Source organism: Motacilla alba, chromosome 1A (assembly GCF_015832195.1).
Source record: "Motacilla alba alba isolate MOTALB_02 chromosome 1A, Motacilla_alba_V1.0_pri, whole genome shotgun sequence".
NCBI lineage: Eukaryota > Metazoa > Chordata > Aves > Passeriformes > Motacillidae > Motacilla > Motacilla alba.
Genome location: NC_052031.1, coordinates 15,316,232 through 15,342,466, shown reverse-complemented (window position 1 = coordinate 15,342,466; position 26,235 = coordinate 15,316,232). Strand labels below are relative to the sequence as shown.

The 26,235-nt window shown below is 41.4% G+C and overlaps 1 protein-coding gene across 5 annotated transcripts in view; it reads left to right on the top strand.

The window, feature by feature from the left end:
• The window catches only part of CELSR1 (cadherin EGF LAG seven-pass G-type receptor 1), a 164,719-nt gene that overhangs the window by 127,730 nt on the left and 10,754 nt on the right, over positions 1-26,235 (top strand). For 3 of the 5 annotated variants that reach the window (XM_038153112.1, XM_038153110.1, XM_038153109.1), the window contains exons 14-27: positions 63-183; positions 1,307-1,490; positions 2,390-2,491; positions 4,309-4,403; positions 4,709-4,918; positions 7,547-7,730; positions 10,422-10,565; positions 11,724-11,925; positions 12,251-12,418; positions 14,794-14,920; positions 15,296-15,496; positions 18,868-19,042; positions 24,663-24,775; positions 26,085-26,164. In XM_038153112.1, the coding sequence (XP_038009040.1) occupies positions 63-183; positions 1,307-1,490; positions 2,390-2,491; positions 4,309-4,403; positions 4,709-4,918; positions 7,547-7,730; positions 10,422-10,565; positions 11,724-11,925; positions 12,251-12,418; positions 14,794-14,920; positions 15,296-15,496; positions 18,868-19,042; positions 24,663-24,775; positions 26,085-26,164 (2,106 nt within the window). The remainder of the gene's footprint in view (positions 1-62; positions 184-1,306; positions 1,491-2,389; positions 2,492-4,308; positions 4,404-4,708; positions 4,919-7,546; positions 7,731-10,421; positions 10,566-11,723; positions 11,926-12,250; positions 12,419-14,793; positions 14,921-15,295; positions 15,497-18,867; positions 19,043-24,662; positions 24,776-26,084; positions 26,165-26,235) is intronic. The other 2 variants (XM_038153111.1, XM_038153108.1) reach the window with 1 other exon arrangement.

Here is a 26,235-nt window from a genome sequence, read left to right as displayed (position 1 = left end):
TTCCCACACTTTTTAAGAAGGAACTTAAAATAACTTTCTTTCCATTTGATTTTCTTTAATAGGATCGACCTACCTTGTCCCAGAGGTTGGTGGGGAAATCCCATCTGTGGCCCATGTAATTGTGAGACTAGTAAAGGGTTTGATTCTGACTGCAATAAGACCAATGGAGAATGCCACTGCAAGGTAAGCAAAAGAAACCAGTCTTAAGTCAAAATTTCTTTAGTTGAAAAAAATACTGTACCACTAATAGTTACAAATGAGTATCTGATACAAAGTATACACAGTTGTGCTTTGTATCACATATATATGTATGTGCACAGTGGAGTTAATCATTACCCAAAACATTTTGCTGGCACCACCCTTCTCCAAATCATACTGTACAGCTCTTATCTTATTTGTGTTTGGAAAACCGAGCCGAGAGGATGAAAGCCTGGCTCTGATCTCTGAAGTGCAGCCTGGTTTATCAGGGGAGATCAGACCGGGGTGCAGAGGAGCGTCAGTGGGGTTTTGTGCATCACAAGTGAGTAATAGCCATGAAACAGCTCGGGCCAGCTGGCTGAAGCTCTCCCCTGTGCTATGGCCAGCAAAAGGCCTGGCAGCTGGAGAGAGCTGCAGGGCTAAATGCTTTCCTCATCTCTGGACAGGCAGGGGGACAGGCAGGGACAGATGGGGGACATGGGAGGGGAGGCACCTCGTCATAAGAGTTTTACAAAGGACTTCTCACCGTGGGTTTTAAATTGGCTTGAATGACATCAGAGGAGCTGGGCTTGTGCAGACTGGCGGCTGTGAATCTGGCCCCCTGCTCCTTTCCAAAATGCCGGCAGGACACACAGCAACTGTTGCATTAAATGGAGTCAGTGGGGTGCCAGCTCCCCGCTCTTGTGCAATCCTAATGCCTCAGATCAAATGCATGTACAGAGGCGATTTGAATATGGGATCATTGCATGCTCTCCACCCTCTACGTGAAACACAAGTGCACAGTGCAGGAAATTTCCGTAGTGGCTCGTTCATGCCATGCAACAGCAGAAGCTCTTCGTTTATGCAATTGCAAAGCTGAGAAAACTGTAAATCCTCCAAGAATATGTTTGGTGGGCACTTGGAACAAGTGCCTGAGGAGTAATGCGGGCCCTGTGGCTCCACTGCAAATGGCAACTCAAACCCTGGGTCTCTGATAATAGTAACGTAACTTTTATCAGTGCTCTGCAAAATGAGCCCTTTTATGACGTACATGCTGCTAGAGCAGGTTTCAGAAATGTGAGCGGTTGGGAAGTCAAACACCTCGTGTCTATCATTTTGATTTTTCTAGGCCAATTACTACAGGCCCCAAAGCAGTGACACCTGCTACCCGTGCGACTGCTTCCCATCCGGCTCCCACACGCGCGCCTGCGACATGGAGACGGGACAGTGTCCTTGCAAGCCCGGCGTCATAGGGCGGCAGTGCAACCGCTGCGACAACCCCTTTGCAGAGGTCACCGTGAGGGGCTGCGAAGGTACCTCGGCCCAGCCATGCTGCTCACCCATGCGGCCCAGCCCTGTGGCCCGGCGGCAAGGCCCAGCCCTGCGGCCCAGCTGTGTGGCCCAGCCCTGCGGCCCAGCACACTGCAGTGCGGGACCAGAGCCGCTGGCAGTGTGCAGATGGGGACACTGCAGGGGACAGTCCTGGGCCGCTGTGAGCCCAGCAGCATGGCTCCAGCAGTGGGGGCAATGGGAGATGCAGCAGCCTGAACATACACCCCTCCTCCTAGATACGTGCCAGTGTGACTCATGGGGGCTGAGGGAACAGAAAAAAAAGCTCTTATCTCTTTAATTTTTCTCACATGGAAATATAGCCAGCTGAGGTGGATTAGGGGGAGCAAAAGACTAGCAGCAGCTTTTCTTTAAACCTGAGTTCATCTGCCAGTGCGGTGTTGTATTGCTGAGCTGCAGCTGAAGAGGCTGGTGAGAGCCCTCACATCTTTTGCCCGCAGAGGCACCGTGCCGTGCGCCTCGTGCACTCTGCCTTCCTTCCCCATCTTGCCCATCCTGCCTTTCCTCTCACCCACCCACCCACCCACTGTCCTCCTGTGATCAGCACAAAGCTGCTGCAACAGCAGTGTGTGGGCAAAATGAAGGAGGAATGTTTTCCCACAATAAAGGAGCAAGCAGAGATAGGCATAGCCAAAATCCAAAGCCCCATAATCATCCTGAGCTCTCCTCTGCCTGTACCTGTCTGTCCAATCTGTTGGATAAGGAGCAACTGATGGGTTCCAGCTTGGAAGGCACTGCAGAGGACAGGTATCCTGACAGGGGTTTGGAATCACAGGAAGGTCCTTCAGGCAGGTTGAAATGTCTCACTGTTGTGATTTTTATCTTGTCAGAAAAATTGCATCATTCCTTTTTCTGCTTTCAGTAATTTATAATGGCTGTCCCAAAGCTTTCGAGGCTGGTATTTGGTGGCCACAGACCAAGTTTGGCCAGCCAGCTGCTGTGCCTTGTCCTAAGGGCTCAGTGGGTAAGTTCCCTGAGTAAATAATTATCTACTTTATCTGCATGCCTCTTTTTTTTTAGGAAAAAAAAAAAAAGAAAAGAAAAAATTTGTACGTAGGGAATAGCATTATAATTAATTGGGTCTAGAGACTGCAGCATAGCTTCTATATCATGAGCAGAAGAGTATAGCTAGCTGAAATCAAAGAGCTGTTAAAATACATTTGGAATACTAGCAGTAAATAAATGAAATAAATGCAACAGTACAGCAGTTAAACATGTATAAAGCACAGAAATTCTCTATTTTCAAAAAAGCAGAGCCCAATTTCCTATTTTCTATTTATCAAGCAATTCTTGTTACACATGTAACTTTTAGTTTCTAGAGACTTATAAGTGTTCTTTAGTCATACAGTTCCTCTGGGCAAAGATAAAATGACGACAATCATATTCCTGATGACTGCTTTACTAGGATTGCAGCCTACTAAGAGTTGCAACAAAACTCACATTTTCCCACACAATATCTTTTCCATAAGCGAAACAGCTGAAAAACACCTTTTATAAAGCAGATGAGCTATGTTGTTTTGTACAACAGGCAAATGACAATCTCCTTTTTCATATATATCTCTAAAAACATGTATCATATTTTTGAAAATAAAGTTCCCAATCTTTTCCAAAGGCTGTTCTGTGGGAAATGAAAACTCTGTCTTGGTTCTGGACCTGGTAACTCTCTGCTGTGAGTGCTCCTTAGGCTCAAGGAATTATAAATAGTTATGTGACTGCCCCAAATATTTCTAGGGGGAGGCCACTGCTTCTAGGTGTGCAGAAGATTTGTGGTCAACCTAGCTCCTGTTCTAAAGATCTTAGGAGATAGAATCATTTTTTTTAGGTGAAGAATATTTTCATGATTAAGCAGTATAAAGCTGAATTAAAATGAATTTTCTGCACTGTTCTTGAAGTGGCTCACCCAAGCATCTCTTGCAGGCAATGTTGCTTATAGTAATTGCCTGTTCTAAGTAAATTTTACAAATCATTCAGAGAAGTAAGCCTTATAATAATGAATATTCAGACTAAGAACCTGAGGCTTAATTGTATTCACCTAATAATAGAAGGGAAATAATATAATTAGATACAGTAAAATGAATTATAGTTCTTATTAAGATATTGGTAATTAAATGGCTTAGACATATTCAGTATGTTGTGTGCAAATTAACTAGCACAAATGTAAATTTTGAATTAGATTACTTGCAATTCATGGTGAAGGATCCTCAGCCAAGAATTGCATTTTAAAATTATTTGACAAACATTACAAAATACAATAGGCTAAATTAAACAGTAAGCTACTCACCGTCCATTTACAAGTGGCAAAAAGGCAATTTTTCATTTTGGTTGAAGTGTTTAGCACATGCAGTATGCAGATGTGTGGGCATGTGTTGATGTGAATACAGCATTTTGTCCAGGAGGTCTTCCTATATAGGCTATTGCACAGAAATCTCAGCAGGGGTTGGTTTTTAGGAATACTTAGAAAGTGCAGAGTCTTTCTCTGTTTTGGTATAAAGAAATGAATGAATTAATTTGAGAACAATTGGGCAGTGAGGCTGAGAGCAGTTGGGCAGAGCTTGGAGTTTATCTGACTTTTCTCCAAAGCCTGGCGAAAGCAATTCCTGAATATAAATAGTCCTTAACTTTTCTCTCGCAGGAATCCCCTGTTTGGAAATTGAAATACATGTGTAGCTTTGAGCAACTTAAAAATGTAGGAAATCTGAAAGTCTAGGATAGTGAAATCTATGAATATTTACCCTGCACAGTTCAGAACATTGTTTGCCATTGATGCTTTGTTTCCTTCAGGAAACGCCGTTCGCCATTGTAACATTGAGAAGGGCTGGCTGCCTCCTGAGCTTTTCAACTGCACCACCAACACTTTTGTGGATCTAAAAATCATGGTAAGCTGGGTTTTCTCAGTTTTCCCTTTATTTTGTAAATAATGACCAGTATGGACTCCAGTTTGATATCCCTGCACTCAGTCTTTTGACTGCATCCTTGAACAGCCTCATTTTCCATCAGGAGCCAGGTGCTTTTCTGGCTCTCAGTTACATCTGCTGTTGAGTTTTGTTGCCAAGTCTTTCTGACAAACAAAATTTTGACCAAACAATTTCTGTGTGCCAAAAATTCCTAAATTGCGATTGTCTTTGTAACTAGAATGAAAAAAAAAAAAATTGTATTTTTTTCTTCCTTTTATCTGATTCAGAATGAGAAGTTACACCACAATGAGACCAGGCTGGATGGAGAGAAAACCATACGGATCGTGAGAGCGCTGCAGAATGCCACCAAATATACACACAGCTTGTATGGCAACGACGTGAGGACAGCTTACCAGATAATGATCCGGGTCCTCCAGTATGAGAGCCAGCAGCAAGGGTTTGAATTGGCAGCCACAAGAGATGTGGAATTCAATGAGGTAAGAGAAATACTGTATACTGTGCTGAGTCCTTACAGTTTCCCTTAAAAATTAGGTGGCAGTGGGTAATTAGATTTGTCTTTAACCAAGGTGAAGCTGATATTGTATAATTGCCTAATCTGTTCCACAAATAAGACTTTCTTCTCAGATTAGAATGGAAAGTTGGTTATGCATGTGTCTATGCACGCATATGTATGTGTAATACAAATATAATAGAATGTGCTTTTCTAAAAAATATCATCATAGTAACAGCCAAAAGCAATATTCCCCATATGAAAAAAAAAAATCATCAAGTTAATGTGTTTTTCCTGGCTAAAATAGTTTTGTGTACTATATTTATTTTTGTTGTAAAACATGCCTAATGTGATCATGCTCATTTAAATGTGCAGCGCATTAGGTCCAAGCCAGTTACTGACTCTGAAGGTTTCCTCTAATTCAGTTTGAGAACACTTGAGTTATGTGTTGATACATTGAAAGACATTCCATATCATTGGTATTTTAAAGCACATACTAAAATGTGTTCCAGAGAGCTTCTGCTACTCAGAGCATTGATGAAAGTCCCAGTGATTACCAATTACCTGACCAGGGCTAGAGAACAAGTTGTAGCACCCTCCCTACCTGGTAAAATATGTAGTTGTGGTGGAAAAATGTGAAATTTGGAGGCAGTTGGGAGTATTCTGTGGTCTGATAACTTGAAGGCTGGGTGACCCATGTCAGACTTGTAGAGCTTTCCTCAGTCCCATGTGTACAGGGGGTACTGTTATCCGCTCTTGCCCATACTGTTTCCAAGATCCTGGCCATGGCACAGCACAGAGTCCAAGCTGAAACATCTGGTTGGATCTGTGCTAGCAGAGCCCAGAGCTTGGGCACCAGCATGTGGAATGACCCTCCGTGGGTCAAGACTGGCATCTGTGCTGGTCAAAGATCTGTTTGGCTCCCTGAGAAGGTGTGCTACACCCAAGTCACTGCTCACAGTACTCCAGGAGGATCAGACAGGTCAGGCAGACCTGGGGTGAAATTGGAGAGCCTGTGTAAAGCTAAGCTGCACCAGGAGAGGATGTCACTGGAGAGTTAGGAGCAGGAAGAAATGCAGCTGAGAAAATTCCTTAGTGTCTTGGGCTGTATTATCAGCAGAGAATGCAGAACTTCTGAAACATTTTATGTTTTAGATGCACCAAATTTTAAGAGATTCAGTTTTTTTCTTTACTGTGGAGTGTGAAGCAGGCCTTTCAGATCTTGAAAAGGAACTTCATTTCTAGCATGTTTTGTTAAGTAGAAATACGAACAATAAGCAAAAAAAAAAGGTTTGAAAACATATGCTTTAATTTATTGCTCTCTGCACTTGGCACTGAAATTCATACAGATGATGTTTTCAAGAACTCCCTAAATATTTTAGGATAGGTCAGGAATTTGAAAACTAATGAGTACAGCTCATGAATAAAAGGAGGTAACATCCTAGGCTGAGGAACCACAAGGGGAGAAGGATTTTTATTTTTTATAATCCCACATAGAAACCTGAAAAATAGATAATAAAAACCCATAAATAATGTTCACAAGCACGGAGAAGGCTAGGTACCAAGTACAGTATGTGTATCCTGCATTCCTGAGATCCATGTTGTGCTTCTCACCCTAGGTAAAGGTGGTCATGTTGGGAGTCTCTTTTAGCTCAGATACGTGCTTGCAGCCTCAAACAGTACAGACAGGATACAGATAGCTCCTTCTAAATGAAGCCTAAATATTTGTCTTGGCTATTTTAGAGCTTGCGGTGATTAATTCCTACTGCCATTTATGCCAATTTAACCTTAGTTAGGAATTAGGTTGTGTTACAACAACACAGTTCATATGGACACCAAGATTAAAAACTTCTTCGCATCTTTCTCATTTAAGCCATTTAGCACACTCTTTTGGGGTCAGTCTCCTTCCATTCAGCCTGAGGGTCCCTTTGCATATTTTTCTAAGAAAGGGCAGAAGAGTCAGGTCCTCAGAAAGAAATGCCTTTTTAATACCATTTGTAAGCAACGTAAAAATGGGGAGACAATGACATGACTTGAGTGTTCTTATGTATTTTCAGGTTTGTCTATGCAAATTAATATTCACTCTTAGCATTCTTCACTGTATAAGTGGTCTTCATTATCTAGGAAACAAAGTAAAAGAAAAAAATGAAGTAAAAGAGGAAGTGATATTTCTATCCATTGTTTTCTTTTGTTTTTCAACAAAAAAAACTTTACTTTTATTTATCTGGGGAAGTTCTTCAGTGTACCTGCTAAGAGCTGTGCTTTTCATGTGTCTGATCTCTCAGAAACAAAGAAAACATGAATAGCTTTTCCTCCTGCATCTTCTGGTTTGATTCCTTGTCATTAGAGGGAAGAAAGTAGGCAGTTCTCTTACAGCCTTCAATTTTGGCTTACTTTACTTGTAAAAATTTGGAGAGATTTGCTTTACATGACCAAAAAACCTCTGGGTGAGTAACTGGAGTGCATATTTTTAAATGGCTGCAGTAGAACATGCCTGCATTAAATATTTCATTATACACTTACCTAAGGCAGTCAGGCCAATAATTTTCAATACTTCTCACTTGAAACCCAGCTCTGTTTGCTTCATAATTTAGGTTTGTACTTTATTTCTCAGAATATTATCAAAGTGGGTAGTGCTTTGCTGGACCCTGGCAACAAGGAGCACTGGGAGCAAATTCAGCGAACAGAGGGTGGCACCGCTCACCTGCTCAGGCACTATGAGGAATATTTCAACAACGTGGCCCAGAACATGAAAAAAACCTACATGAGACCTTTTGTCATTGTAGCCACTAACATGAGTGAGTATCTGTGTTGAAAACTGCCTTTTTTTTGACACTTAAAAATGTGCTGAACAGAGGTGCTAGTTACTTGTTTTAATAGTACCCACTGAGAAATATCATTGCATTAGTTTCAAATCCATCAAACCTTGATCCATATCTTTCTGTTGCCATGGGGGCCTCCTGGGACATGTCTGATCTGTTTTGCCTCTGGTCCGTGCCACTGCTCCATGTGGCTATTTGTTGCAGTCATAGCAGTGTAGAGATAGTAGGAAGGACTAAGTTTGTAAACAAAGGTAATGCCTTTTAAGACCAACAAATATAGTTGAATGTAATAGATCTCATTTTTGGAGGAATCACACCAACACCACCTGAAGAATTACTGCAGTACAAAAAAAAGGTAGCCCTACTACTGATTTTATTGCATATTATTAATCTTACTTGCATAGGTATGGACTGACCAGGGAGGTGGTGGAATTCCCAGCCCTGGAGATGTTCAAGAAGCAACTGGATGTGGCATTTAGTGCTGTGGTTTAGTTGACAGGGTAATGATCTATCAAAGGTTGGACTCAATGATCGTATAGGTATTTTCCAACCTAGATAATTCTGTGATTCTGTGATTATACCTCTGATTTTTGCATGCCTTCCTAACTTGGAGCCTGTCCAGAAAAGCACCATCTGTAGACATTCTTGTACTGAAAGGTATTTTAACAGAATCACCAGTCCTTCAAATGCCATCCCAGTCTTGCAAAACCCATGATCAGAACAAAATCCATGGGATCCAAAATATCCAGAATGAGTCTAAATTGAGAAGGAAACATCAGGCATACCAAGACACCTTGTTTACCTATCACAGGAAATTTCTCCTCTGACAAACAAATAGCAGCTCCTGCACTTTGGACTGTGGTGTATTTCATAGACATCCCTGCAGTGCATATGCAGGTGAAGCACAGCAACCACAGCCTGGCCAGCTTATTTCCCCATTTTCTCCCCTGCTCTCTATTTTCTTCCCAGCTACAAACAGTCTGAGCTGAGGGGGTGTTGGTGATAGTCCTGCCCTGAGTGTGAGGTGAGATGGAGCCAGCTGACCTTCAGAAGTCCCTTATAAGCAGCATTGCTATTTGGTTTTTCTTTCAGAGGTGGTCTAAACTATGTCAGCCTGAACTTGTGTTTTGGTTTTCAAGCTGTTGCTTTTATTTCAGATATGAAGAAGGCTTATGTGCCAAAAGTTGGTCTTATTTTCCCAACTACACCTGCTGTTATAGTAAGAATTTTAATTGGCTGCAGACCTTGTCCCAAGAATGCTTTATGTCCACAATCACAAATCATAAAATCAAAGGCATCAGGCAGTCAAGTTACAAAGGCTGTAGCATCCTGCATCAATGGGGCATAGATTATTGTTGAACTAAGCCAAACTGAAACACTTTGACTTTTCTTTAATAAACCAAAACTGAAATACTTTCTTATGATTCAGGACTATGAGAATTAAAATATTTTTATCTTCATACTCAGAAAAAATGTGCTTAGGATTTTAACCCAACTGAACTGAGATGAAAGCAAACCCCAGAATTTCTTGCAGGTTGTAAATCTTGATTTTTTTTCAACCAGTTCTTCCTGTGTAAAGAGGTGTGAGCTTGAGAGTGATGAGGCAACTCTGGCCTGAAAGAAGTCTGTTTTCTTTTGAACAGTTTTTCCAGGTGAACATGGTGTTAATAGAGTTTCCTAATGGCTCATCTGGGAGTTAGTTAGAACCTAGGAAAGGAATGGGAATTTGTGGGTCTTAACGTGGGTATTTCTTCATACAGAAATTTGCAGAGGAGATCACACCTTTTGGTGCAGGGTTACCCCCAGGACATGTAAATTGGCACTCAGTGGCTTGTCTTAAATGAGAAAGTTAAAGCAAACTTAACTGCTTTAAAGTATTTGGGCAGTTAAACAGGCAGAGATTATGAGGTAAACTAGGGAGGAACTGCCAGTGGAGGACTAAGGAGTAGTTCCAGATAAAATGCATGTTATTTTCTTCGATCAGCTGACTTCACAATTCAACAGATATAGAACTATGTTTTTGAAGCAGTAGATTTAGTCTTCACAGTAAAAAGCAAGTCTAAAATTGAAACATGCAGCACACACTGGAGCAATCCAGCAGCACATGGAGAAACGGTGAAGCAGGAGCATTCACTGAGTAGCAGCCAGGGAAAAACCTCTGTGAAACCCCAGTCAGCTGCTGCTGGAGAAGTACCATGGAAGTGATCTACCTCGAGATAGGTATTAGCAAATATTTCTTCACTGAAACAATTCCCAGGCATTGAAACAGGTGGCCCAGGGAAGTCACCATCCCTGGAGGTATTTAAGACATGTAAATGTGGCCCTTGAGGCCATGGTTTAGTGCTGAGTTAACAGTTCCGCTTGATCTTGGAGATCTTTTGCAACCTAAATGATTTCATGATTCTTTATTTCCAATATTTCCAGTATGTTTTTATACTATGAGATACTGTCTTGAGAATTCCTTTCCACTGAACAACAAATGCATAATTTGATAAATGTAACATAATGCTGACACATAAACTTTTAGTTATTATATAAGGTGTTAATGGTAAAAAAATAAGTTTTACTTTCTATTTTGGGGTTCAAATTTTTTACCTGCATTGTGCCGTCATTTTAACCTTTCAATTGTGTTTCACTGTGATGATGGGAAACTTTTATTCCCCCCAGTTATTGCTGTTGACATCTTTGACAAGTCTAATTTCACGGGAGCTAGAATACCACGATTTCATGAGATTAAAGAAGATTACCCAAAAGATCTGGAGTCATCTGTTGTCTTCCCTGATACTTTATTCAGACCTTCCGAAAGGAAAGGTAAAACCCTTCTGCTGCTGTTTGGTGAGCAATTATGGCCAGCTCTCAGGGAGCAGAGTGGTACTAGGGTAAGAGCAGGGTGATTGCCTGCACAAGTGAACATTATTTAGGGATGGAGCAGCTGTGCATACTTGTGAGGCATTTTGCCTGCCGGCAGTGATGGAGGCATGGGGGGCTGTGGGACTGGCTGTACCTGTCTGTCAGGTCTTGCCTGCAGCCCCTCAAAGCCCTGTCAAAGCGGGAGAAATGCTCTGCCTCTGTTCCCACCAGGACAGGATGGGATGGCTGCCCAGTGCCTGCAGTCCCACAGCTGCCTTCCTCCTGCCCCTGCAGAGATGGAGGGAGGTGGTGTGAGAATCCAAATCTGGGAGTACAGGGAGGTGTTACCAGAACTAGGCAGCAAGGGAAAAGCCTTGAGCTGGGTGATAAGGAAGAATACATGGGGGAGTACCAGCTTCCCACTGTCTCTAAAGTATCCCAAGATTGCTGCAAAGCACCACAAGATTTTTGGGCAAAGGGAGAAAGGGTAACTCAAAGTTCAATAGATGTAGCATTGTTGAATGTCTTCTGAATGGGGAAATAGTAACTCATCTGAAAATAATACAGAATAAGCTAGTACAGCTTTATGACTTTTTGCTTAGAACCAGAGTATCTGCTTCTATGGTTTGCATCTTTTCTGTAAGACAAAAGGGAATGGGAATTTTAAGACAATCTTCTGAAACAGAAAGCTCATAAAATGACAGAATTAGCAGGTAGAAAATGTATGTGAGTATTTGGTGTGTTCATTAATACTAGTTTTGCCATATATAAATGTACATGCAATTTAACAGCATGCATAATGTTTTAATGTTCTCCTTAAGTTAGGCATGGGGTACTTATATACTTATGGACCTTGTAGCTTAGAAATTGCTTATTTTATAGCTAGACTAAATGGCTTTTCACTGTTCAATGGTTATTTGATTATCAGCTAAATAACTATGAATTGTGCTGAAATTTTATTAAAAATATCAAGTATAACATTAGAAGCATGCTGAGTGCTCTAAGCCTGGAGTTGTAAGAACTCTAATATTATTGTATCTTGGCAAAGCAAAATTACCAGTTTAAATCTTACCTCTGAAGCTGCATGCAAAGAATTTAATATTTGTGTTGATTCCATAGCAGTGCCTACAATGAAACCTTCAAATCAGAAAATACCCTCTAAGTTGAACAACGATGTGTTCAGTTCTGAGAGTGCTTTTGCAAAGAGAAAGAAGCGACACCCAGACATTGAGACACATCACACTGTTGCCATGGTCATTATTTACCGATCCCTGGGACACCTCCTGCCTGAAAACTATGATCCTGACAGGAGGAGCTTGAGGTAAACTTCAGACCTGTTTGTGAAGTATTCAGATCCCTTCTTCTGCTCTCTGAATGTGTGGGGGAGACAGAGCTGCTTTTATCCTGGCCAAATGTCATCAGTGCTGCTGTTCTCACTGCAGTACTGCCTCATGTCCTCCTCTGGCACACTGTAGGGGAATGACTATGCCAGAAGAGCCAGCAGTTTTTGGGATCACATCTGTATGGAAGGCTGTTGGTCCACCTGCTTCACTTTCCAAGCAGAAGCAACTGGAGATCTTCTATTTGCAGAATGGAGCTTTGCATTTTGATGTGTAGATTACCATGCAATTTTTCTCCTTGTGCAGATTGCCAAATCGCCCCATCATCAACACACCTGTAGTGAGCACAGCCATTCACAGTGATGGGGAGTTTCCTCCTAACCTGGTGGAAAAGCCTGTCATAGTGGAGTATGCCATGCTGGAAACAGAGGAGAGAACAAAGCCTGTCTGTGTCTTCTGGAATCACTCCATCACGTATGTCTCCTGCTTGCTTTAGGGTTGTGAGTGACACTGTCTGAGTAGCAGAAAACTCCTGCCCTTATCCTGGGAAGATAATTCTGCAGGAAACCCTGTCTTGGTCTGTCTGTTCAACTGACAACTGATTTTTGGTGGAATAGAGCCATGTAGTAATTTCCCACCAACCTGAAAAAAATGAAAATAATTATCATAACTCCTCAAACAAAGGATTAGCCATGCGGTTTCTAAGAAACACAGTGCTGTCATGTCTTTCTGCAGGTTTCATTTTCACCCAGAAACAATAAATCCCACAATTTCCTTGTATTTGCCCATGCTATTTGCCCATGGATATATGTCTGGACAAACATAGTCCAACTCCAGCGTCTGAATTCATGGCTTGCCTGAGGTCTTTAAGTCAGGATTTTCAGGGGATGATTCAGCTCTTCCATGGGCTGAATCTTCTCCTGTTACCCTCCAGTGATTATGGACAGAGTAGATAGCAAACAGGCACCTACCCTTGGTGCCTCAACCAGGGCCAGTGCAAAAAATTACAAAACCAAATCTTCATTTTGGTAGAAGCGAGGACTGGGGTTTTTCAGATAAAATTGGGAGTAAAGATTATAAATTTCTGAATCACAAATTTTTGAATCAAAAGTCAAAGCAAAGGCAGTTGCACTGGTAAGAAACTTAACTTTCATTTCATCAACTATTGTGGGTTTGCTTTCATTTGTTTTAGTGAGAAATTGGAGGGAGTGGAAATACCTTTTTTGCGACATTAGACCTTTTCAGTTTATGGAAAGCAATTGTAATATAGAAGAAGAATATAAGGAGAGAGTATTTGACTCTCTAGGAGGGAAGTGTTAGGAAAAAGATCAGATGTTCTGAGAATCGTTCATTTAGGTCTTTTGTATTCAGTAAAGTTCAAGATAAAGATATCTTTTTCTTGAAAATGTGAAAAATTATATGAGCTGGAACTGTATACACTGATGTTTCATTGGTTTTATGGCATTGTGTAAACAGCACAGTCCTGCTGGAGATATTTCAAGAGTGTGGATAAAACAAAAGAAAATGTTTTGAGAGGTAACCACATTCATATTATGCTTTCACAATATTATAACTATTACATATATATTGCAATTTCCAGCTACAAACCCAGGTACATAGTGAGAGGATGACATGGTCTGCCCAGGGGAAAGGGAATAGCTGTTACTTGTTTCCTAAAACCCCTAAAATTCTAGTAAACCTATGGAAAAATCCATTGAAAGGCAATATCCTGTTGCCTTTTACAACAGCCAACTAACCTAGGGAATGTGTGCCTCCTAGTTAAAGGCTTCAGGAGATTATATCATTTAAAGGATCGAAGATGCAACAGAAATCTCTTATCTTCACAGTAATAAACTCTTCATTTGCCCACATGTGAAGTAGTGTTTTTGCTTGTATGCACTCTGTCAATCTGCTGATTGTGAGGGAATGGAAAGTCCTTTTTCATAAATTTTTAAACATTGTTTGAGCTTGAATACCTCATTAGCTCTAAAGTGATTCATCCGTTAGCTATTCGCTGGCAACTTCAGTGGCATTGTTGTCTGTGTTACGTCTTTCTACAGCCACAATTGAAAAGCAGCTCTTATGTGGCATGTAATGAAAGAGCTTTTAGAAAGAGAGTACTTTTTGAGAGGAAGTGATATTAAAATTTAACAAATATTTTATTGCTGAATGAAAAAGAGGTCTTGTCATATCTAATTGAAAAATCTTTCAGTAACTGCAAGGCTATTTTTATTACTCATTAACTTCAGAATAGAATAATTAATATTGATACAAAATAATTTCTGAAGTCAGTGGAGTTAACCATAACTGCCCAGGGAAGAATTTTAAGGAAGCAGTTCCTCCCCATTGTTAATATAAGAGATCTCCTGGTATGAAATATTATTTATTAGAGAAGGTTTTAACCTTTTCTTGTGTACTTTTCAGAGGAACTGTATAATGGTATCATATTATTGCTGAAACATATTTCACATGACTCAAAAACACGTGTCCCTCTGTGGTTTTGGTACTATTTACCTTGGTTACAGATATTTTGTTTGGTGCAATCTCTTTCCCATACCTCTATCCCATATTGCGTGGTCACTGACCCTAAAGCAAAGTTGTTTTTTTTTTTAAACCCAAACCAGACTGTTATAAACTCACAAAATCTGGCCAGCTGTCTTATCAGAAACTAGTTCAACTGAAGGCCTTTTCAGTTTGATGATACTCTTTCAGGCAGGTGACAGCTATAGATAATTCTGTCCTAGTACTTGCAGTCCTCTCTGGTTGTGCAGCACAAGCTGCCACAGAGGGCAGTGGAAGGTGAGGGGACATTGGAGGATGGTGCTCAGAAATGCCTTTTTTCCCCACAGGATCGGTGGGACAGGTGCCTGGTCCTCCCGTGGGTGTGAGCTGTTCTCCAGAAACCACAGCCATATCGCTTGCCAGTGCAACCACATAACCAGCTTTGCTGTCCTGATGGATATTTCTAAACGAGAGGTGGGTGATGTCAGGCTCGTGATTTTTGGAGACTTTGGTTTTCAAGGGCTTTGGCTCAGAGCTTGAGCTTTGTGCAGGGCATTGTCAGCAGATCAGTCCCAGTGTCAGGAGTGTGTTGCCCATGCCTGGCAGCACCTGCCACTGGGTTTGCTGAAAGGACCTTCTTACCTGGTTGGTGCATCCTCTGAACGCTCCCCATACCCGCTCAACATGTTTAGCAGCTAAAGAGGTGGCATCACCTACTACTGTTGGTCCCTAAGTAAATCTGTATGTTGGCTCCATATAATGAAAACATTGGCACTCTGAGTAGTAGATTTGATTGGAGGAAAAGGAAGGGAAAACCCCCAGAGTTCCTGTCAATCTGTCTTTTTACAGAACGGGGAGGTGCTTCCTCTGAAGATCGTCACTTACACAACCGTGTCCATCTCGCTGGCGGCTTTGCTGATCACCTTCATTTTACTGGTCCTGATCCGCACACTGCGTTCCAACTTGCACAGTATCCACAAAAACCTGGTGGCTGCCCTGTTCTTTTCTGAGCTTGTCTTTCTTATTGGAATCAACCAGACTGAAAACCCGGTAAGACTTACTCTGTGTTCATTGCTGGAGTTGTTCTCGAGCTTTAAATCAGGGGGTTCATATTGCAGCTTTTACCTCCTCCCATCTGTTTCACTGTCTCCTCTTTTTTTGGCTTCAACACTTACTTGAAAAACATCAGATTTTTAGTATATTCATGTGTGGTTCATAACATTAATAGTAATGGCAGGCAATAGGACTATATCTTATTTTCAGAGAATATATGACAGCAGCCCTGTTGAAGGTTTATCCCAGGAACTGAACCTTAAATACTGTTTTTTTCTTTCCTTTTCATCAGTGTGTTTTCTGTCTTGCTTTGCCTGTTCAGTAGAAGGCTCTGCAGTTTCTCCTGCAGCAGGTACCTCCCAAGCCCAAATGGCTCCTGGTGTTGACTCACAAGTTGTCAGTGATGTGGTGCTGGTCAGGTGCTAATATGAACATTGTACACCCCCTGGCCATTCTGGACAAGCCACCTGCCAGGCATGGGACAGCTTGCTACATCCAAGATTCAGTAGGAGACCTGTCAGTTTGCTTTCCTTCCAGACACAGTGGTTGTTGGCTTCAGCCCATCATACCTGTTGACAAAGCTTAGTGCAAGGATCTCCAGCATTGTGCATGTCAAGAAATGCAAGTTATGAATAGATTGAGTGTGAGATAGATATAAACCACATATGAAGTGTGTTCTGTACTTAAGACCTCATTGCTCTCTTAACCACGTGGCATTATATGTAGTCTTGCTGCTGTTTCTTAGTAGCACCCATCCCAAAAGCCATGGCTGCCATTCAGACAGGTAGTGGACAGACAAGGCCTCCAGCACTGCCAGGCTCCACAGCTGTGCCAAACAGGCTGGACACAGATGAGGGATAACATGCAATAAAATGTATGTCCTTAATAGATAGGAAAAATATTCTAAATGTTACTTTAGGGATTATCTGAACACTGTGAAGAAAATTTATCTTCTAGAAATCCATTAATGTACATGTTCCAATCTAATTTTTGAGAGGGAAGTACAGTGTTGAGATCAAAACAAAACAACAGCAATAAAAAAATCATGCTGATTTCACATTGTCCAAGCAGTAGAAATAGGAGACAATGCCTACATTCAATGAATATCATCACCATCGTGGTAGTGACACTGTGGTGCCTAAACACATAGCCTCATTTGCTGTATAACTTAATCCTACACTGTCACTCTGGCTTCTAATATCCACTTGAGCTATAACATGCATTTTAAAAAGTATCTAACCTTGACTAATTTCAGCTTCCAGTAACTGAGTGCTGACAAGAACTTTTCCTAATAAATTTGAGAGACCTGTCTTATAAAAATTGTCTTGCCTGGAAACCTCTGTTTAATAGTATTTCTTTTGGAAAACTGTATAAAACTAAGCTGCTGAAATTATTCAATTTCTAAGATTCGGGTTAGTCTGTTGGGTTTTTTTCTGGGCTTCTTCTCCCACTTTACCTTTTAAAAAACTGTGAATGCTAAACTGAATAAAGCTTTCCAGCTGGTTGCATAACTTCCAAATCTGTATAGCAATATTCCCCTTTACCAGGAACTCAGGTCCTTTATCTGCTGCTGTGGTGAGATCTTCTGCAGTGACCTGCCCTCTGGGATATGGTCTCATGTCATGTGTGAACTTGTGTTGTCTTTGTTTCATTATATAAATGTTTACATACTAAAATAACTTTGCTGAAAGGAGCTCACCTTGCCAATTGATACACAGCAATCTGTGTAACTTGACCTTTCCCATGCCTTGCTGAGCACACCACTCATTTTTCACTGCATTTCACTACCAAGGAGTAGTTTATACTCTTTCAGTTCTCCAACATATCTACTGAGGAGTTGAGGGCCAAGTCCACATACAGAATTTTACCAAAAATTATGCAGTAAATGATGGCTCCTCATTTCCAGATTCCTTTCATAGTATCATGAAGCACCAAGCAGAGGTTTATAAAAGTAGTAAAACACTTCATTACATCAATACCACAAACCCTAATGGTTGTACTTGGTGAGATTGTTCTCTTTTACTCCTTCTTATTTCCATGCTTTGGGGCTCATGGTGTGATCATGTCCTGTAGTGTTACCAGGACTCAGTGAAACACCCTTTAAACCATTTACAAAGATCTTTCATTTGTAGAATGTATTTCATACAGCAGAAAGCTTCTCCTTACAGCCTACCCAGTCAATTTGAGAAGGTAGGAGGGCTGTAAGCCATGTCTGCTTGAGACAATTATTCATCTGTCTGTATGGAATGAGAGTTGTCTAACGAGTCATGCACTGATGAACATAAAGAGGTAAAGAATGCTGGAGCACAAATAATGCTGTGCTGCTTGGCACCCAGCCTGGCTTTTATGGGTTTCTGTAAATTAACAGTCACATTTCTGGGTGAGGTTTTAATCTTTCCCTGGACTATTGATAGAAAGTGATTTATTTTCTTTCTTTTTTCTTACCTGGAAAAGGTAATGTTCAGGGCAGCACTCTACTCATAAGCATGTGAGAATTAAAACAAGAAAAGCACTACTTACATAGAGGGAAGAAAAATGGTTTATTTAGTGAGCCACAATTTCAATAACACATGATGTTATAATAACGCTGAGGTAGTAAGTGAATCCAGAACGTTGGCAGTCTTTGCATGATTCTTTTGCTCAGCAAAGAGGTTAAATGTACATTAAACAGGGAAATGTACATTTCTGAGCATTACACCATGAAAAACCACTAAAAAGTCATGCCAAAGTCTGAAAGCAGGGTCAGTGCTGCACAGGAGCAAAAGGTTTCAAAACACAATGTAAAACATTTTTGAACAAAAACTGAATGGTTGCACAAAGTTGTCTTAATTCAAGCTTATCAACAGATCCTTGGCAAAATCCTTTGTTTGGCTTCTGAAAGGAGAAGGTTAATAGCAAGATTACAATTCAGGTGTCAGATGCATATGGTCATTCTTGTTTTCACTCATCAAACTGTTAAGTTGGGAGAGAAAATTGGTTAGCAGATATTACAGAAGGGCAAGTATCTGAAGGTCATAGGTTTCAAGGTGGCTGTTTGATCACAAAGATGACTTCAAGTACCAGTGTGCCCATTTTAGCTGTTACTTTTAGTCTCACTGTGGACCTGGTCTCTGGTTTCAGCAGGCCCTTAATTTTTGCTGTTCTCAACCTGACAAAGCTTAGCGATCCACTTCACTTTAAAAAAGCAAAATCTCTCACGGTATGAGCAGCTCTTCTTAAACTCTGAAAAATTTAATTAAAGGCAGTATATTTGTTCTGCCAAAATCTTTTTATTACACTTGCCATTAGCTACGCGGGGGGAACGAGTGACTCACCGGTTTGTGATTCAGAAGAGCAATTCTAATTTCCCTGCCCTTTCCCTTTTGCAGTTTGTGTGTACTGTGATTGCCATCCTCCTGCATTATTTCTACATGAGCACCTTCGCATGGATGTTTGTGGAGCAGCTCCACATCTACCGGATGCTGACTGAAGTGAGGAACATCAACTTCGGGCACATGCGGTTCTACTACGTTGTTGGCTGGGGCATTCCTGCCATCATAACAGGTACCCTCAGGCACCCCAAAAAAGCTTCGTTTCCCTGCCATCATCACTGGCCACGTTCAGGGAAGTTAGCCCATGCCAGACAGCTATGGGTGTTTTCCTGAACCAGGGCAGCACCAAACCACAACCAGCAGAAGTCAGCCTGATTTTGGCAGATCTGTGTACCAAATGTTTATTGCCCTAGCTGAAGTGATACTGATGGTTGTCCAGTAACAGAAACATAATTGCACAGATTAAACCAGGACTTGATAACATTGCTTAGGAATAATAGTATTTTTATTTGGACAACTTTGCCAGTAGCTTTCAGAAATTTTCCTTCCCTGTGCTGGTACCTCCAGATATGGACACACGGTCTCTGAGGTAACTGCAGTGGCTTCAGAAGCAATGCTGCCTGCCCACAGGACATTACTGCCCTTCACTGGACATTCCCACTGCCTACTGTCAACCACCAGTAAATACTTCTGAAGGGAATTTCAATGGCTCTGTTTTATTTGGCATAAAACCAAGCTGGGAATACTCAAGCTGCCTTTTACTTAATTTCAGATACAAAGGCTGTAACTTTCAGCTGAGGAAAAGTAATGAAAATCTGGAGGCAGTAATCTTTTAAACCAGTCCAGAGTGATATACTGGAGCACATCCATCTCCGCCCTCACTGTGCCTATTTTTGCCACAGACATTTCCAGTGTTACCCTGAGCACACGGCGCTGTGTTAATTCAGGCAGACAGCTCCTCAGGAACTCTGCTTCATGGAACAGTTGGAGTGGGGATTTTTGGTTCAACTGTTTCAGCATGTATCTGTTGCCATATGGGAAATCACATCATAGGCAGGCAGTTAACTTTTTTCCAGTTAGTTTTATTTTTACAGATAATATCATACTGTCAGCAATGGCAGAGGTTTAGATGTCTCTGAGATCAAACAAATAGCTATCACTCATGCACACTTGCAAAAATATTGTGGAACAAGTTAGATTTAAAAATACATACTTGTTCTTTTTTTCTGTGTGTTTTAAGAAAGTATAATACAAAATCACAGCGTAGGCTGGTATAGGTTATTCTCTCTTCAGGGAGCTGATAAGTTTTTCCATATAATTTGTGCCTAATAATTTCTACTTCTATCAGTTTATGGTAGAAAGCACAGCCCAGAAGGCTCTGCCATTTTAGACGTACTTCAGATACTTAAAATAGAAATTGTCCTTGAATTTCTGAAGCATTTCAGACCTGTGTAGCTTTTACCTGTACATACAGGACTACTGCAGTATTTTCAGGAACACTGAAGTGCAATCAGCTATTTGGCATCATTTCTAGCAGAAAAGAAGTATCATTAAATAACCAAACTAATTAAATTTCAGAACTCATTGTCTTCAGAAGAATTTTGTTGAAAGGAGTTTCTGCTTAAGGTTACTTTCTCTCCTGAAATCTAAATTCAGACCTTCTCAACAGCAGTATTACGCAATTTTAATATCACAAGCATACCATTTTTACATTTTTCTACTTAGTTATTGCTCTCTGTGATATGGAACTATTTTGCACCTTTGAAACTTTCCAGGTTGTGTCCTGCAATTCAATCCCTGAATTTACTGAATTTGCAGTTCTATTTAAATGAAAAGTCAGATCCCTACTACTGAGAAAGTCAGGGGATTTTGTGAAATGAAGGATAAAGAAAACTAAGCCTTTAGTTTGCCCTTCCAGGCTTATAAATCATCTGAGAAGAAAATTGTTTCATCATAAATAGCACAATGTAGGATTTCTTGCCTGTAGATAACTTGTTACTGTACATATTTTAATTAAGCTTTTTTATAAATTTTAATTTATAAACAGTAAAAAGGTTCCATCTTCATAACATGAATCCTAAACATTATTTAAATTGAATTATGAGAGAAGGATTGTTTATTTTTCTTAGTTGTGGTATAGTCTAGATATGGGAAGAAATTTTAGTCTTGGGACATGCAGAGGATTTTTTTATTTTAAAGACAAATACCATTTCATCTTCATCATAGCTATCCTGAGAGGGGAAAAAACTCCCAAAACTACAGTAGCAGTGGTTTTTTGTATATTATTTTTTCTACTTTCTATGCTCAAACTGATATTCATTTCAAGCTGGGACATAGTGGTCCTAAGGCAACTGTGATGGGGCCAAGCTACTTGAGGAAGGGAACCTTGGCCTTTAGAGGGGGATAAAACTTAGTAAAATGTTTACTCAAACAGGGAAGGACCACATTTAATCACGGCAGAGAAATGCAAATTGCCATGAATAAGAATAGGAGAGAAGCTGGGAGAAGGCTTACAGCCATCAAAAAATTGAAGATCTGGAATAGTCCTCCATTGGGAGTGAGAGTGGAACATTTTAAATCAGCTTTAAGCTTGCTCATTTTAAAGTGTAGTTTGATCCATCTTGGAGCGGGATTTTATGACTTCCTTGCCACAGGAGCAAAGGGCTGGATTTGGCACTCAGGAGGACCCCCCAGTTCTGCCTGTCTCTGTGGCAGCACACTAACTGCTTGACATATGTGTGCAGTGACTGCTTTGCCATGGAGACTGCAGCCCTTGTGTTAAAAAAGGTTCTTACGCAGCCCTAAAACCAATATCCCCCAGAAACTGGCACTTTTCAAATCCTAAGCAAAGCGATTAATCAGGGGAGAGTTGAGGCTGCCCCTCAGCTGCCTGAGTCACACATGGCTGCTGAGCCCTCAAGAGCTCAGAAGGGTCAAAACATGCTTCTCCTGCAGCCCTTGGCACACTACTGTGTGTGTGCTGGGGATGGGTGCTGGTCTCCACAGGACTCTTGGCCATAGGACCAGCCCCAGTTCCTGCAAATGTTAGCAAGGTATCACTCAGCTTGCACACTCAGTCTGTTAAGGGCAACCAGACTGCAGCGTTTAATTGATGTGCCAAAATATTTCTCAGTATTACATTGCATTGGCTTAATTCTGCCTTTCAGTAAAGTGTTATTTCACGTGTTGTTGACTGCAGTAATATTTGAATCATATACCTGAAGACTGCAATTTTCCCCATTTGTTTAATGGAGAACTTCAGGGTAGGATTTTGAGAGTGAAAAAACTGTCTGCCAATGGGACAGAGTCCCATTAATGGACAAATCCAGTCCTGGGAAACAGACTGTATCCACAGAATTACATCTGTATAAAATACTTTATGGTCCCTTAATCATTTATGGCTAATTCTTTCTGGATGGCAACTGCTGAAGGGGGTGGTGGAAGGGCCAATTGGAGCAGGAAGAGAGACTAGTCCTATCTCATTCCACATTTCAGTGAAAACAGATCCAATATCCACTGCTTTGCCAAATAGCCAGTTTAGTTTTCATAGACCATAGGCCTGTACCAGATGTGAATATTGGCTGTGGGCCAGTTCTAAGCAGCAAGGGTGAAATGCAGCTACCTTTCCCTTTCTCAGTGTCCTTTCATCAAAGCATGCATGCTTCAATTCAGAAAAAGATGACTCTAAGTGCAGACGAGCCCTCCTTGCAGAGAGCAGCACTGCCGTCAGCCTTGGCCGCCTCTGGACACAGGACATACGCTCATGGCAGCAGGTGCCCCCGTGCCCAGACAACATGCTGCAGCCACCTGCCATATGCCACTGGCCACAGGCCTCACAGGGATCAGTTTCTGTGTACTGAACAAGGAAGATCTCTGGGTACGCCTGTCTCAAAGGGGGGAAAGGATCTTTGCACAGGAACTACAGGGCTCATTAAAAGATTTAAACCAGGTTTGAAGAGGGAAAGGGATAAAGCCAAGCTCACTAGAGGCAACTGAGGGCAGAATGCCAGTGTTTGTGGGATAGCATGCTAGTGACTCCTGTCTGCCATCTCAGTGGAGGCATGGCTTGGAGATCCGTGTGGCAGCAAAGATGCAGGTGTGTCTGTGTTAGAAACCACTGGAATGGTTACCTATGTTAGGGGGTGTTTTGACTGTCTGGAGCTTGATGTTGGTGGTGAAAGAGTTGAGTGTTTATGGGTAAGAATCATCAGGAGGGACAAGACAGATGCCATGGTGAGAGTATTATAGTATTATAGACCATCCAACCAGGATGAGGAGGCAGAGGTCTGTTTAGAGGCCTAACTCACAGAGTCTCTTGGGAGGCAGTCATGAAGGGCAAAGGAGTCCAAATATTTTACAAGCAGCTGAGAGAAGTCTCACCATCCCTAGTCCTTGTTCTTGTGGGGGACTTCAACTTAACAGGTGTCTGCTGGGAATACAACACAGCAGAAGAGAGTGCAGGAGGTTCCTGGAGTGTATGGAAGAGAACTTCCTGGTGCAGCTGATGAGTAAGCAAGCCAGCAAAGAGAGATACCCCACTCGACCTGTTCATGGTGAACAGAAAGAGACTGGTGGGTGATGTGATGGCTGGAGACTGTCTTGGACACAGTAATACAAAATGATAGTTTTCAATTCTCTTAGAAGGTGGGGATTCAGCAGAACTTCTACCTTGGACTTCCACAGGGCTGACTTTGGTCTGTTTAGAGGCCTAACTCACAGAGGGCAAAGGAGTCCAGGAAGGCTGAAGATTCCTCAAGCAGGAAGCCCTAAAGGCACGGGAGCAGCTGTGGTCCCCATGTGGTGTAAGACAAACCAATGGGGAAGGCCAGCCTGGATGAAGAGGGAGCTTTTGCTGGAACCAAGGGAAAAATGAAGGAAAAAGCAGGGAACTCAGGGAGAACTAAAAGGATGTTGTGATCATCCCCTTGTACCAGCACTGGTGAAGCCACACTGTGAATCAGTTCAGTTTTGGGGCCCTCACTACAAGGAAGACATTGAGGTGATGGAGCAAGTCCAGGAGGAGCTGGTGAAGGGTCTGAAACACAAGTCTGATGAGGAGCAGCTGAGGGAGCTGGGGGTGTTTAGCCCAGAGAAAGGAAGTCTCAGGGGACACCTTATGTGAAAGGTCTTTTCCAACCTAAACAATTCTATGTCTGCATGATTTTGCAGGTCAAAAGCAAATCCCAGTCCATCACCATGTGAGCAAGGTGTAGGTCACCAAGTCAGACAGAACTGTAAATCACCAGGTGAATGTTGGGCTCAGAGACCCCCTTGGAATTGGCCAGGTTTTGAAAAATAAAATAATAGAAGGTGTGGTTTTAACTCGATTGCCTTGGGGCATTAACTCCATTTCAGACAGCGCTAAAAGCAGGGGGAGGTACCTGAAGCAGTTAACTCCCATAAGTTCCCAGGTTCCTTTGTCTCTGATGCTATTTTTCTGACAGCAAGTTAAGAATGCACTTTTTTTTCATAGCATAGACATCTTCTCAGTTATGATTCATGTCATTCTGCTGCACAGGCTTATTGAAATTCCTCAACATGTCACTCACCCTCAAGGCTCACACTGCGTGAGAATGACTATAAAACTGTGCTGAAACAGAATTAATTTGGGACTTGCATTTTTTGTCATTTTTATGTAGCTGAACTTTGTTCTAGTTGGCAAAACTCAGAGTATTGTTTGATATGAAGTAACCAGGAGGAAGATTTTGATTTACAAAAGTTTTATTTCAATTTTTGCCTTCACAGAATTTCCTGTTGAATAAATTTTGCCATGATAATTTTGTTTGTTTGAAACTACATTTGGCTATAGGCAGCACCTTTCTGATTTACTTTTTCTCCACTTTGTGGCACAGGGCTTGCTGTTGGTCTGGATCCACAAGGCTATGGGAATCCTGATTTCTGCTGGCTGTCTGTTCATGACACCCTGATATGGAGTTTCGCTGGGCCCATCGTAATGGTTGTCGTTGTAAGTAGGGGCAGTTGGCATCCAGAGCTGTCTCTTCTTTACTGCTACCTTTTCTCCTAAGTTTTGTCAAACAGTAGTCATGCAAAGCAACCATGTTCTTTACATTTGAAGCAAATGTACTCAAGCTTGCATCTTTTGCTTAAATATATAAGACATGAACTAAGCTCCTGGAAATCAGAGGGCTGCTTGCCCATGCAAAGATTGCTTGTGGAGCAATGGCTGTATGGCCAGAAACCTATTTCTCATTTGCTTTGTTCCATTTTTGAAGGGTTGGTCTGTGAGATTAGTAAATAAATCAACAAAATGAGCCATAACAAGTCACTTCATCCAGAAGTCCTAAAGGAATATTAAATATTTCCACTTCCAGGAATTTAAAAGAATGGGCTGCTGTTTAACTTTTCCTTACAGCTTCTCCATCAAAGTAACACCAGAATATAAATAGTCATGATTTGATTCTTATCTTGAATGCCAAATGCAAGTTCTGGTCTCCTTGTCTCAAAAAGTAGACCTAGAAGCAGCGTAGGTTATGGTCACAAACCATCAGAGATGTGGGACAGCCCCCACTGGAGGACCAACAAGTGGACTAGGAGTCTTAAGCCTAGGGAAATGAAAGCTGCAGAGAAGGGAGGAAGGAAGAGCCTGTAATAGTGTGTTGGTCTGGAGAAAATGGCCAGGGACCCAGCCATTCAAAATCTTTCCCAGTACAAACAGTATCAGGAGGTGGCAGATCCAGCAGAAGCAGGACAAGCTGCATCAGTTCTCCATACCATTTTAACTTAGACATTCCTAGAAACAGGACAATGGCAGTGGTAAAACTCTACATGTTTTTGGAAAGTGGATGATGAGACAAATTCTCAGCATTAATATTCACTATGAGTGATTAAGTACAAATGCACCACCAACCTAGTATATCCCAGCTGACATGGAAACCGGTGGAGACTGGAGGTTTATTCACAGTAATTATCACTGTGTGCTCTGCTGGAAAATATTCCTAAATTCTGGTTTGACCAACTGAAACAAGGTGCTGGGCTGAGGTGGACACTGGTTTGGACAAGGACAGCCGTTCTTTTCCTCAAGCATCTTTGCATAGGGTTGTCTTACTGAGTTTCATCCAGATCAAGTGCCAGGATGTCCTTGACTATGTTGCCTTGAAACAAGGTGAATCTTGGAATTTAGAGACTGTAAGTTGAACAAGAAATATTTTTGGTGCCACAAACCATTTTAGGATAAAAATTGCATTGTTATTGAAAATAGAGCTTTAACAAATGTACAGAAAGAATCCATGCTGTTATTTCAATTTGCCTTTCAGATAAACACTGTCATTTTTATACTAGCAATGAAGGCATCATGCAGACGAAGGCAACGCTCATTTGAAAAAACAGGAGTCATGTAAGTTTCAGTTCAAAAACCTGTAGACATTCTGACCAGAAATAATAAAAGCCAGAATTTCCTAAAATCAA